The following is a 13,080-nucleotide window of genomic DNA, read 5'->3' on the forward strand; positions in this document are numbered from 1 at the left end:
ACCTGCAGCCCCAAGTCGGGACAGCCTCAGTGGTAAGATGGCGCCGGTGTAAGAGCTGCCTCCTCTTAGTGATGGGGAAAGGGTCATAAATCCGTTGTTGTTTATGAAAATTTACAACTTTGCAATACAACTTTATGAGTTGTTCGGCCCTTCCATTGGCCGCTGTCGGTCATGTGGATAGGAACCGTGAACATGAACTTTTTTATAATTTCCCTTGCGAGAATAGAGCCGCATTCTTTTGCTCCGCTCCGTCCTGCGTGCTTCGGAGCTCTGCCTTCCCAGCCTGCCTGGGCTGCGCTTTGTCCGGCGATGGCCAGCGAGGGGAAGCCACTGCCAGGCCCAGGCCGGCCGCTGTCGCTGGAGGTGGGGCGCGTCCAGTTCCTGGAGCAGCAGCCGCCGCTTTGCAACTCACAACCTGGCTAATTTCCTGCGTCCTCTGGCACCAGGAAGGAGGACAATTCGTCTCCTGGGCTGCCGAAGCGGACAGCTGTCAGAGAGGCAGGAGCTTCTGGGAGCCGCGGTCTGAAGGTGAGACATGTGGGAAGGAGACAGGGGAAAGGTGGGTGAGGTGCCACAGTGAAAGAAGAGGACACCCAGAACGACTTTGAAAAGGGGCATTTCTCACCATCATCCATACTGTCCCTTCACACAACAGCCCAAACACGTCACTCATTCTCACCCACTACCGACAACACCTACAGCACTCACAAGGCAAATAGGCCTTCCCACTGTGGCACAGTGCCCTGGCACTGGGCAGGAGCGCTTAGGGCTTCACTCCCCCTTCCCCAGTGACCCCGGGAAACCCAAAGGGAAATCATCTGGCATTCGACTGTTCTCTATCAGCCCCTGGGGTTTGGGATTATTTCATTCATGACCCAAATTGATTTAACTGACTGCCCCAATATCAGAGATAGTTCCCGACCTGGGAATATGGGCAGAGGGGAGAGAAAAAGCGAGGTAGCCCACAAGCGTTAGCTTCAACACTATATTCTCTCCAGTGGAGAAGGGAGGATGAGGTAAACAAGCAAACACAAAAGCAAAACTTACTAATTCAGAGTTCTCCGATGATTGCCTGCTTCATTTGCCCGGTTTTCCGACCAGAGTGAAGTCTGGAGCCCCGAGAAAGGGGCTAGGTGCATGTGTGGAATTCTGTGTTGGAGGAGAGAATCGAATTAATTGGGTGCTAAAGGGGGATGTTTCGGTGCAGAGGACTGTTGTGTCGGCGAGTGCGGAAGGACCAAACCTAAGGTTTCTGAAGGAAGGTTGCAAAACGGAGTCTGAGAAATAACAGGATAGCAGCCCCAACCAACCTAAGGACAGTGGGAGGATGATGTTCAAGGTCCCCTATCTCCTGAGCAACCCGGGAGAGGACCACAGCTAGCCGCGAGGCGGCACTGAGTGTTGCTGGCCTGGCTGTAGCTTTGCATTCCGCGGTGGTACCAGTCATGGTGGCTGAGCCTGAAAACGCATCTGACCAGGTCAGATTTGCCCCCCGCGAGAGACAGAGACACTGGAGAATGAGTGGCGAGATTCTGGGCTATAGTTCTTTTTGTTTATTTGGTTTTTGGTTGTTGTTGTTGTTGTTTTCCTATTACAAGATAGTATCTCAGCATAGGCCAGACAATTAAGAATGACACGTTGATATTTGGGATGTTCAGCGGACAACGCTGTGGGTGCGCCCCGGGCAGGAGCAGATAAAGCGCCGCGGCATTTGCCTCCTAGGGCCGCTGACTGCCTGACTGTGGCTGCCTCGGGCAGATTATTTATTGCGACCGTGCTGGGAGCTCGCTGCTGCCACGCTGTGGCCGTCACCGGGACGGGCGCCAGCAGCGGCCCGCCTCTTCGAGCCTGGCGCGACTGCTGTACGAGGGCCCCTCAGAGATTTCCCCAGAAGCAGGGGAAGAGGGGGGGCATCAGGGGCAGTCTCCCAGGGTCTGTTTGGCTGTGAAACCTCCCTGCTTCGGCTATCCATGACAGAAACCTCAGTCGCCGGAAGAGACTCGGGTCCTTCCCTCGCCCCCAACCCAGCACCATGGAGACTGGTTGTACAGGCCGCTTGGCCGGCTATGGCTGCTTCTGTCCAAACTACGCGTCCCAAAGGCGCCCTGGGGGCGCACGTCAGTTGCCAGTCGGGAAAGGCGTTGGCTTTGAGAGTCTGACTTCGGAGAGACCAATTGTAGTTCTGAGGCCTTGCTGGCCTGGCTGGCCCTGAGAATTGGCTATGGCATGGAAGGCGGTTCTTGGAGAGGGCCTTTGACTGGCAGAGGCCACACCTGTGTGCTTTGGGCTCTGGGCTAGAGATTTGGCTGGATGGAGATGGACCTTCAGGGTCCTCCCACACACCTGCAGGCCCCGCTCCAGGCTGGCCGAAGTGGAGGGGCACAATGGGCAGCCCAGAGCAAGGGCAAACTGTGCGACCCTGCTGCCATCCTAGCCTTTTTGAAGAGAAGATGAAAGGTAAGTTTTCTGTGTGGCTTTGACCTAGCAGAGAGTCCTGGGGTGGTCACTCTCATAACCTTAGGAGAGGCTCTGTGGAGAGTGTGGAGATCTTGCTCGCCACTCAGTGGATCCGTCAGGACTGACTGACTCCCCGCCCCCCCATATATACATATGGAAGAATAAACAAATCCACTGCCAACTGAAATATGCACTAACCTTGTCTTACACGGAAAGATTTCAATTTAATTTTTTCCATCTTAATGTTTACAAAAGCTGGAAATACATTTTCTGGCTCCTAGCTGAGAAATCAAATTCTCTTATTGGCTGAGACAATGAAATCTAGAATCCAGGTCAAAGCATAACAATACGAGTGGTAAACTGTCAGCAGCTCCAAGCCTGTGCGGGACATGGAGGAATGAAAGAGAGACAATAAATATAAACAATTAACACTTGCAAAATGGCTATTTTCGCTTCAAATGACGTTGGTTGAAATAATTGTTATCTGATTTTTTTAAGAACCAATAACTCAAACTTATTTTCTTCAAACAGCATTTTAAGAAAAAATCCCCCCTTTTTTTCCTCCCAAGTTTTCATGTTTTTGTGTTTTGTGTATTGCATCTTCTCTGTGAGGAACGCTAAATTTTATCCTCTCCTGGGTAACTCTTGGTCTTATGGAAAGAAAAAAACTTTCCTGGGTTGGAGAGATAAAGACTTCTGCACACCGTTTCTGCTACAGCCTTCCTTCGGTGCGCCTTCATAGGCTCTCTGGAGGCCGACCTTTGGCAAGTCCTTTACCAGCTTTCCCCTTTTGGGGGGCGGGAGGGAGGGAAGGTCCGGGGGGGGGGGGAAGCAAAGAAGAGATTAAGGAAGTCGTTACCAGATTCCTACAGGACCATTACCAATTGTCACCTCGGCCCAAACCCCGTCAGTCCGCACGAACCAGGGTTTTACAGATCTTACAAACAACCTCCTGAATTCCAACCAAATCTCGTAGTCTCTCTGCCGCCCACGCAATTGGGGATTTTTAAGGCCGAATCAAGGGCTTTTTACAAGCCCTACAAACAGAGTTGTGAAAATGCCACGGAGCTAATAATCGTGTTTTACAAAATGAGACTGATCCTTATGCAAGCAAGCCCAAGACAGGCTTTCCAGGTCCAATCTGGGAAGCGTCAGGCCTGCGCCGGTGGTCAAGGCAATTCAGGGTTCTGGAGCTAGTGACAGAGTGACAGAACTGTTCTGGTTTTGTAGTTACTGCCCCAGTAGGAGTATTTGGGGGTGGGGAGGCGGGGGAAAGTGGGTATGCCCCCACGACAGTGCAATCAACGTACTACCGGGAAGCCAAGCCCATTAATTATCCTGTGCGAGGATTTGGGCCGCAGGAGCTGCACTCTGAGCCCTGCTCAGCCGGGGGCCTGCATCTCTCTTGCTTCTAGAGTGAGACTAGGGAGAAAGTGCATCTGGAGTTTTATCTGTCACTGCTCTAGGCAGTTCCAGTAGCTTAGGAGAGTCCTGCATGGGGCACTGGATGAGAGGAGTTAAGTCTCATGGATGGCTTCCTAGTCCGGTCTCTCGATCTCACAGACATTGTCCTGTACATCATTTCTTCTTGAAACTATGGGTTTTAGCCTCTCCTCTTTATGGGTTCACAGACAGGATACGGTGCACAGTCGGTGTTGTTGCTTGCTTTAAGCCCACGCAGGCACGGGCCATTGCAGGCGAGTCAAACAGGGAGGGCAGTAGTGGGGAGAAGGGGGTACAGGAAGGCCTGGGCCTGGTCTGCGAGGGGTGGTCTTTCAGCCTTTGGCAGTAAGGCCCAACCTGTAGTGAGAATGGGAGGGGATAGGCGTTCACGGATCCCTAAAGCATGGTGCTGAAACGCAGCGTGAGGGCCTGCTTCTCAGAGACCCTTCTCCAGCGCAAGAACCCACACCCACGATTAAGGGAGTACAAGGGGAGGGGCAGCTCAGGTCCTGCCTGGGACAGAGGGTTCTCCAGAGCAAAGCCATTCTCATCACCGCCCCTTCTGGCTCAGGCTTGTCAGGTTTCCTGTTTGGAGAAAACCAGCAAAAAACCAAAAGGCAAAAAGGGAAAGAGGAAAGGACAGGCCTGGTGGGGCCTTTTCATTGACCTGGGCACTAGTGCCTCTTCTCGACTCTGATCTACACATCCCTGCCCGGGCCGTGCCCACCGCTGGCGTTCAGGGGTGTGTGGGGGAGAGCGGGGGCCGGCTGGCTGTGTGCGCCCATTAATCTACCAGGCGGGCGGGCGGCGGGCGGGCGGGCTGGGGGCTGTTTGTAACTTTGCTGCCTCGGTCGCCGCGGTCCCCGGGGAGCGGGCTCCGGCGCTCGCTCCCATTGGCCGCCGCTGCGTCAGCTGGTGCGATTTGCTGCTGTCGCTTTTGGCGTTCGGCCATCCAGAAACAAACCAGTTCGATGACTACTAATAGTTATAGCCAGATGTACTAATACACAACAAATCACAGTCCTGCAGAGGGGCGCGCAAATGAGTTCCTATTTTGTGAATCCCACTTTCCCTGGGAGCCTGCCCAGCGGCCAGGACTCCTTCTTGGGCCAGCTGCCCCTCTACCCGGCCGGCTATGACACGCTGAGGCCCTTCCCGGCCTCTTACGGGGCGTCGAGTCTTCCGGACAAGACATACACCTCACCTTGTTTCTACCAACAGTCCAACTCGGTCCTGGCCTGCAACCGGGCATCCTACGAGTACGGGGCCTCATGTTTCTATTCTGATAAGGACCTCAGTGCCGCCTCACCCTCGGGCAATAGCAAGCAGAGGGGCCCCGGGGACTACCTGCACTTTTCTCCCGAGCAGCAGTACAAACCTGACAGCAGCAGCGTGCAGGGCAAAGCCCTCCATGAGGAAGGCACCGACCGGAAGTACACGAGCCCTGTTTACCCCTGGATGCAGCGGATGAATTCCTGTGCGGGTAAGGCATTTCCCTGCTCCCCCACCCTAGAGAGTGTAGGGAGAAGGAAAAGCTGGCAGGCAGGGAAGGAGGAAGGAAGGAAGGAAGGAAGGAAGGAAGGAAGGAAGGAAGGAAGGAAGGAAGGAAGGAAGGAAGGAAGGAAGGAGAGAAAGAAAGAAAGAAAGAAAGAAAGGAAAGATAGATAGATAGATAGAGAATTGGAAGAAGGAAAGAATGAACAAAGTTTCCATCTCTCTGTTTTTAAAAAAATTTGAGAGAGAGAGAGAGAGAGAACCCTAAACATTCCCAGTGGGACAATCAGGCCCAGCCAGAGGAAAGCCTGGGCCAGGAGATCCATGTAAGGTGACACTTTAGGGTGTGTGAAGGATTCATTCACTGCCAAGCTATATGAGACCTGTAACAGGGGCAACAAAATGAGGGGGGGAGCTGGTCCAGATGAGAAAGCTGCTCAAATGCACCCTTGTAACACCCCTCAAGTTTTCAAGCAAAAGGGGTCTCCAGAAAACACCATGGACAAACTCCTCCACACTCCCTCTCCTCTTTCTTCTGCCCTTCGCAAGCCCAGAGACCCAGGCAGGAAGAGGCCCTCTTTTTCTCACTTGACCTCTTTCAACATCCCCAGCAAAGCTATGAAGCTGTGGAAGGCCACCTTCTCAGAATATTCATATTCTCTCTCTCTCTCTCTCTCTCTCTCTCTCTCTCTCTCTCTCTGTCTCTTTCTGAAGCTGTGGAAGGCCACCTCAGAATATTCATATTCTCTCTCTCTCTCTCTCTCTCTCTCTCTCTCTCTCTCTCTCTGTCTCTTTCTCTCCTCCCACTTTTACCTTCCACTCAACTTCAACTTCACACTTTAAGACAACTTCTATCTCCTCCTGGGACCCTGCCTGAGCCTCACGCCTGGCTTGGGTACCTCTGGCACGGGACAGCTCATCACAGTCCTACAGGGCCAGATCCCACCAGCTCACCAACTCACCTATGGGGCCATCTCTTTACTCCAAGTTTTCCAAGATCCCACAGGGAGTCCCCTTTCCCCCTGCAACAGGACAGCCTAATGGGGGCTTCAGAACTCACCCTCCCAGCGGAGTGCCTTCAGATGAATCACAGCGCTTGCTAACAATATGCAAAGGTTGGAGAAGGCTGGCCATATTTCAGTTTCCAAAACTACACTGAGATCCCACACGAGGAGCCTCCATGGCACCTTTCACAGATACCACTGTGAGAATTCAGTTTCCTTGCTGCTCCTAGGATCCCCCACTCCATTTACAGACAAATAAATGCTACCCTCCCTTGAAACAGTGACTTTGGCCCCTCAAATTAAGAGTGCTCATGCTATTTCTTCACTTCTAATGGGTTTCTAACAAAACACATTTGTCAAAAGCAATAACTTCCCTCCCCAAGTCGATTTTAGGTGAAAACGTCTCTCTCGGTATGAAATCATCTTTGCCATTCAGCCGGCTTTTTGCCCTCGGTTGCGGTGCTAGACGCTGGGGTGGCAGTAGGGAGTTTTCAGGCTTAGAGACTGCAGGGGGAAGGCCCACGGAGTGGATTCGTTTGGTCTCGCTTACCCGCAACACATTTCTGCCTGCAGGTGCGGTGTATGGGACTCACGGGCGCAGAGGCCGCCAGACCTACACGCGCTACCAGACGCTGGAGCTCGAAAAGGAATTCCACTTCAACCGCTACCTGACTCGGAGGCGCCGCATCGAGATCGCCAACGCGCTCTGCCTCACCGAGCGCCAGATCAAGATCTGGTTCCAGAATCGGCGCATGAAGTGGAAAAAGGAAAATAAACTCATCAATTCCACACAACCCAGCGGGGAAGACTCTGAGGCCAAGGCGGGCGAATAGACTCCAGGGCAGGGACCAGGCCAGCGTCCTAACCTCTATTGGCTTTGCCCCCTGGTGCTCCTGCCTGCTCCCCAAGTTTTATTCCAGCCTGCTCCCACCCGGGTGCTTCTGCAGCTTAGGGAAGTCCAAAGCTTTACAAGAGTCTGCGCATTTACTTATTACAGAAAACAAGCAAACAAAACTCACACACCCAATGTCAGCTGTGGGACAGACATACTGTACACACACACACACAGGTTCTCCCCCAAAGCTGCCCGAGTCAGCTTGGGAGTCCCGGGGTGCACCCAGAATTGTCCCTGCTGCTGTGTTAGCGGCCCTGCGCTCCCCAGCTACAAATGCCTTGTTGTTGGGGGAAGAACGAGCCCCAGGCAGTGCCCGGTTTGCTGGCTGAGCTTTTCCGCCTTGGTCCCTCGCCATCAAATCTCGAAGGGCATCGCCAAATTGGCTCTGGCTACTGGAAAGAAAGGGCCTAAGAGCTGGGCCCCAGCCCTGTCGCGGACTCTCAGGATGCCCCTACACAAGAAGCCGAAGGAACAAAGGAGAACTCTCCTCTTCTCCGACAGAACCAAGTCTGTCTGCCGGCGCATAACAGTCATTGGGAGAGCTGCCGCTTCTGCCTAGGCGAACCAACCTGGGCGCCAGTGGAATAGTACAAGCTCGGGAGCGACAAGGCTCCCGCAAGCTCCCAGCTCCCGATTCCCACTCCTTGCCTCTTACAGAGCGGGCGCTGCAGCCTAGAAGCTCTCAGGACCCAAAAGAGGGGGTCCAGGACCATAGGAGCCGGAAGAGTTCTAGCTAATAAGCATGCCAGGGGCGCCTGAGATGCCAGGCCTCTAGTGGGGAGACTCTGCTCGCCTCTCAGCTACATTTGTAATTTGCTCTCGTCTTTCGGAGCCCAGGAAAATAACTCCGGAGATACTAGGCACTGCCACGAAATGGTTCCATTAGTTCCCGCAATTTACTCCCGGAGGTCTAAGAGAGACCCCAAAAGCTCTACCCACGGATCCCAACTTCCAAGCAGCCTCAGAGGCTGCAGGGAGTCAGGGCCCACTCCCTGGCTTCACCAAGAACCCTGCTACCTGGGGCCCGGCTGGCCGAGGGAACCAGACCAGGGATGAAGATATTCCAGGCTGGAGAAATAAGCAAACCAGATAGCAAACTAATGATACGAAAAACATATTTACACGGAAGAAAAATCGACTCTGGTTATAAGAGTGTGTGGAATTTGACCTCGCCTCGGAGCAACACTACACAAAAGCTGTCTTTAATAGACGTCTGTCGTTTAAGAGCGGCAGGGACACTGCCCTTCACGCGCTCACAAACAAAAAAAGAAAGGAAAAAGCCTTAATTGTGACTGCTGCTGTGGGCAGGATTTATTTCTTCAATTGGCTAAATGGTCTTCCCTTCCCCGAAGGTGATATCTGTGTTTTCAAAATTCACAGCTGCGGGCCGGACGGGCAGGACCGACCCCAACCTCTACACAAAAATAAGAGGGGCTACAAAGCCAGGGAAATAAAGTTGTTGTAAATAATTCCAAGTCACCACCTCCCCCTAATCCTCTGCATCCTCGCCGGGCGTGCGATCGGCAGCTGACGGCCTCACAATTGGTACATCCTAATGGAACTGCGAGGGAAATGCAATAATTTTGCCATAATGGGCTGTAACCTCAATTCGACCCCGGCCCTTGCAGCCCGAGGTCGGAAACGATGCGATCCGCCCTGTCTCCAGAGGGTGGCGCTCGAGTCCGACTGAACGGCGGCGGCGGGTTGCGGGCACGCGCCCAGGGCGCGCGCGCCACCCCTCTCGCCTCCACCCAACTCCCCCATTAGTGCACGAGTTTACCTCTAGAGGTCATCAGGCAGGATTTACGACTGGACAACAAAAGCACGTGATTCGAAGTCGTACCCCATATTTGGGTGCCTACGTAGGAGGGAACCGAGTACATGTCCCAGTCATTTCCATAATTCATCATAAATTGTGCAAGGGTGCTATAGACGCACAAACGACCGCGAGCCACAAATCAAGCACACATATCAAAAAACAAATGAGCTCTTATTTTGTAAACTCATTTTGCGGTCGCTATCCAAATGGCCCGGACTACCAGTTGCATAATTATGGAGATCATAGTTCCGTGAGCGAACAATTCAGGGACTCGGCGAGCATGCACTCCGGCAGGTACGGCTACGGCTACAATGGCATGGATCTCAGCGTCGGCCGTTCGGGTTCCGGCCACTTTGGCTCTGGCGAGCGCGCCCGCAGCTACGCGGCCGGGGCCAGTGCGGCGCCCGCCGAGCCCAGGTACAGTCAGCCGGCCACGTCCACGCACTCGCCTCCGCCCGACCCGCTGCCCTGCTCGGCGGTGGCTCCCTCGCCCGGCAGCGACAGCCACCACGGCGGCAAAAACTCCCTGGGCAACTCCAGCGGCGCCTCGGCCAACGCGGGCAGCACCCACATCAGCAGCAGAGAGGGGGTTGGCACGGCGTCCGCAGCCGAGGAGGACGCCCCTGCCAGCAGCGAGCAGGCGAGCGCCCAGAGCGAGCCGAGCCCGGCGCCGCCAGCTCAACCTCAGATCTACCCCTGGATGCGCAAGCTGCACATTAGTCACGGTAAAGCCAGCCGTTTTCTGATCCACGCGTCCGTGGGGGCGCGGGTCTCGGTCACCCTCTGTTCTTTGCAGCCTCTCTCCGGGTCTCTCGCCTAGTCTTGCCTCTCTCCAGCCCGCAGAGCCTCTCTCTGCGGTTTTCCTTTCCCTGCCTTCCTCTTTACTTCCTTCCCATTACTGCAGCAGCATCCTGTATTCGCAAATACTGGGGGGAATGGGATGGCCGAGCAAAAGTTTAGATGTTGAAAGAGGAAGAAATTCCATGTGGAACCCCAGTGCCTCGGAGCGCGCTTAAGGGTCAGGCCCGCAGAGCAGGGCATGGAGAGGTAGGGATGATAGTAGGGGCCATGAATCGGGCTTGTCAGGGTGGATAATTTATGAGAAGGGCTACGCTGGGGAAACAGCGTTACTAATTACAGCCCCCTAAAAGGGGCTTGGGGGGAATAATCCAGGCGAGGGCAAGCGAGATTCTGAAGTTTGGGGCCAAGAGAGAGGGGAAAGGAAAGAAAAGAAAAAGAAAGCGGGCGCCCCAAGCGTACAGGCTGGAACAGAAGGCGGCTAGGGCGGCTGGAACTTTAACGGAGGGTGACCTGGAGGCCACTTGGGAACTCAGAAAAAGGCAGTGCTTCGGTGCGTTTCTGAGCGGTGGGCAGTCTGGGAGGGCAATGCCCCTGCTTATGACAACTCGTGGAGGGCCAAAGAGCAGAATGGGGACGAGAGAGAGCCGGGCTGTCCTTCAAGACAGGGTTCCAGCCTCAGGTGGGCCGGTTGTGCCCAGAGTCCCAATCATGTTGTTTTTCACTTCAGAAAGGAAGAGGGAAGGAAATTCGGGAAGAGGGGAAAGGGAGGGGGGACTTGTTGAGCCTTTCCCCCCAGCTCAGGACCCTGGCTGCGTCTTAGAACCAGGCGCTAAGGAGTTGGTGGCTAAACAGCTGACTTTTCTGTTGCAGACAACATAGGCGGCCCAGAAGGCAAAAGGGCCCGGACGGCCTACACGCGCTACCAGACCCTGGAGCTGGAGAAGGAATTCCACTTCAACCGCTACCTGACCCGCCGAAGAAGGATTGAAATAGCACATGCTCTTTGCCTCTCCGAGAGACAAATTAAAATCTGGTTCCAAAACCGGAGAATGAAGTGGAAAAAAGATAACAAGCTGAAAAGTATGAGTATGGCCGCGGCGGGAGGGGCCTTCCGCCCCTGAGCCTCTGGCCGGTTCAAGTACTGAGCAGTATTAGCGGAGCTCTCCCTCCGTAATGTCAGTACTAAGGTGACTGTCTCAAACTCCCCCTGTGTTCCTTCTGTGAAGAAGCCCTGTTCTCGTTGCCCTAATTCATCTTTTAATCATGAGCCTGTTTATTGCCATGATAGCGCCTGTATAAGTAGATCTGCCTCTGTTCATCTCTTTGTCCTGAATGGCTTTGTCTTGAAAAAAAAAATAGATGTTTTAACTTATTTATATGAAGCAAGCTGTGTTACTTGAAGTAACTAAAACAAAAAAAAGAAAAGAGAAAAAAAACCACACACACACAAAAAGCCCCCCTTCAACCTTGTTTAGTGCCAATGTTGTGTGTTGCACTTGAGTTGGTTAATGTGCATGTGCGTGGAAGTGTTCCTGTCTCAATAGCTCCAAGCTGTTAAAGATATTTTTATCCAAACTACCTATATTCCTTGTGTAATTAATGCTGTTGTAGAGGTGACTTGAGACACAACTTAACTTGTTCAACGTGTAGTGGCTAGTGACTGTGACGGAAACTGTGACTCCAAGCGGTGTGTCCCTGCGTGCCTTTGTAGGACCCTTTGCACGAACTCTGGAAGTGGCTCTTCTAAGCGCAGCTTCAGTGGTGTATGTTTTTGTGAACAAAGTTACAAATTTTGTTCGAGTCTGGCTGTTTAAGCAAACTGTGATCAGCTTTTTTTTTTTTGTATTTGTTTTTAAGGAAAAAATACTGACTGGAAACAAAAAATAAACTTTCTATTGTAAGTTCTCTTGGTCGTCTGATTTGTGTCAAACAGCAAGCGAGGGCTCTTTCTGTTTTTCTGTCTGTCCAGCGGTGCTGGAAGCTGGTGTGTCTGAGGCTACCTGGGCAGCTTGCCTCTTCAGGGTGGCCTCCCACCAGTACCTTGACTCACGGCCTTCCTAACTCTGAGCCATCAGAAAATTCATGCCAGAATCAGGTGGGAAAAGCTGTAGGAGGTTCCGAGGCCTGAGTCCACCCTGTCCATCTCTGAGGAAACCAAGTTAACTTAGTGGGTGCCAAAAAGGAGAGAAAGAGAAAGAAGAGAAAAGCCAGGGCTTTGTTAGTCACACTCCAGCCCACACAGATCCTTCATCCCTAAGGCTGTCCTAGGCCTTGCTGAAGGGGATCCTCTGCCAGGATGTAGACCCCAAACCCCCTGCCCACTAACCCACCCTAGTACCCCTTCCCCACTCCTCTTACTTAACCCAGTTGGCTTCTTTTGCTACAATTAATTTGCTACAAATGGAAAGTACTTACCCCATCCTAGCTCCATTGGGAAACTCCTCAGAGCAGCTAAAGCGCAACTAGAGATTTGCACATTTACCCACTGCTTACACGGATGCCGCCTTTCCTTTTAAAAGTTATATAACAGTAAACTTTATAAGCCCCAGTTCCGGCTATATGACATTTGGGTGCCAAATGAATAGGGTTTTGTCTATGAATTAGATCGTAAAATCATCCATAGCACAGACAGATCGGCTCACTGGCTATAAAACGTCACGTGGGGCCATTAAAGTAAGTTTTATGGTTTTGGGGAGTTGACATCCAACATTATATACCACATAACATATAATCTCACTAACGCTGGACTCCATTTGACTCTTTTGCAGGCTACGTGTGCTGCCTGGTCATTCAAATTGTCAATTTTAGGTCCAGAAGTGTCCAAACCACAAGTTCTCAAAACTCTCTGAAAAATGGCTCCCTCCAAGTTAAGGTAAGCTCTCGCCTCTTGAGTTTATTTGCCCTCTGAAAAGTTTCTTGCTCTTCTTTCTCTCTGGCTCAGTAACGCTGAAACTGTCTCAGAATTCAAAATGGGAGAACAAACTTTTCCCTCTGCCCAAATTAGCAAAGTCTGAGCCAGCTTTGTGGGGCAGCACGGTGAACAGCGCCTGTGGCCGAGCCGCATCCCAGGCCTAACTTTAATTGCTCGCAATCCGGGATGTTAATGACTTCCGCTGCTCCCGCCGGCGTGCAAAAAGATGATTTTTTTGTGTGTGAGAATGGGTCTG

General features: G+C 52.6%; 3 protein-coding genes and 1 long non-coding RNA gene across 5 annotated transcripts in view; 3 read left to right on the top strand and 1 right to left on the bottom strand.

The window, feature by feature from the left end:
* Positions 1–86: 86 nt before the first annotated feature.
* LOC146894372 (uncharacterized) lies at positions 87–12,442 on the bottom strand. The gene is made up of 3 exons (XR_015002433.1): positions 12,329–12,442; positions 1,048–1,149; positions 87–522 (listed from the first exon to the last, which is right to left on the bottom strand). It is a non-coding gene; the product is annotated as an uncharacterized LOC146894372 (long non-coding RNA).
* Positions 388–13,080, top strand: part of Hoxa3 (homeobox A3) — a 44,079-nt gene continuing 31,386 nt past the window's right edge. For both annotated transcript variants that reach the window (XM_085691063.2, XM_048440355.2), the window contains exons 1-2: positions 388–528; positions 12,682–12,785. The gene's annotated coding sequence lies outside the window, so the exon portion shown is untranslated. The remainder of the gene's footprint in view (positions 529–12,681; positions 12,786–13,080) is intronic.
* Hoxa6 (homeobox A6) lies at positions 4,733–8,768 on the top strand. Its single transcript, XM_048440359.2, has 2 exons — positions 4,733–5,383; positions 6,972–8,768. Exons 1-2 carry the CDS (start codon positions 4,942–4,944, stop codon positions 7,229–7,231), a joined length of 702 nt encoding a protein of 233 aa, XP_048296316.1. The 5' UTR covers positions 4,733–4,941; the 3' UTR covers positions 7,232–8,768.
* Hoxa5 (homeobox A5) lies at positions 9,136–11,818 on the top strand. The gene is made up of 2 exons (XM_048440358.3): positions 9,136–9,837; positions 10,784–11,818. Exons 1-2 carry the CDS (start codon positions 9,276–9,278, stop codon positions 11,032–11,034), a joined length of 813 nt encoding a protein of 270 aa, XP_048296315.1. The 5' UTR covers positions 9,136–9,275; the 3' UTR covers positions 11,035–11,818.

This window comes from Myodes glareolus, chromosome 6, assembly GCF_982192425.1.
Source record: "Myodes glareolus chromosome 6, mMyoGla1.1, whole genome shotgun sequence".
Classification (NCBI taxonomy): Eukaryota; Metazoa; Chordata; class Mammalia; order Rodentia; family Cricetidae; genus Myodes; species Myodes glareolus.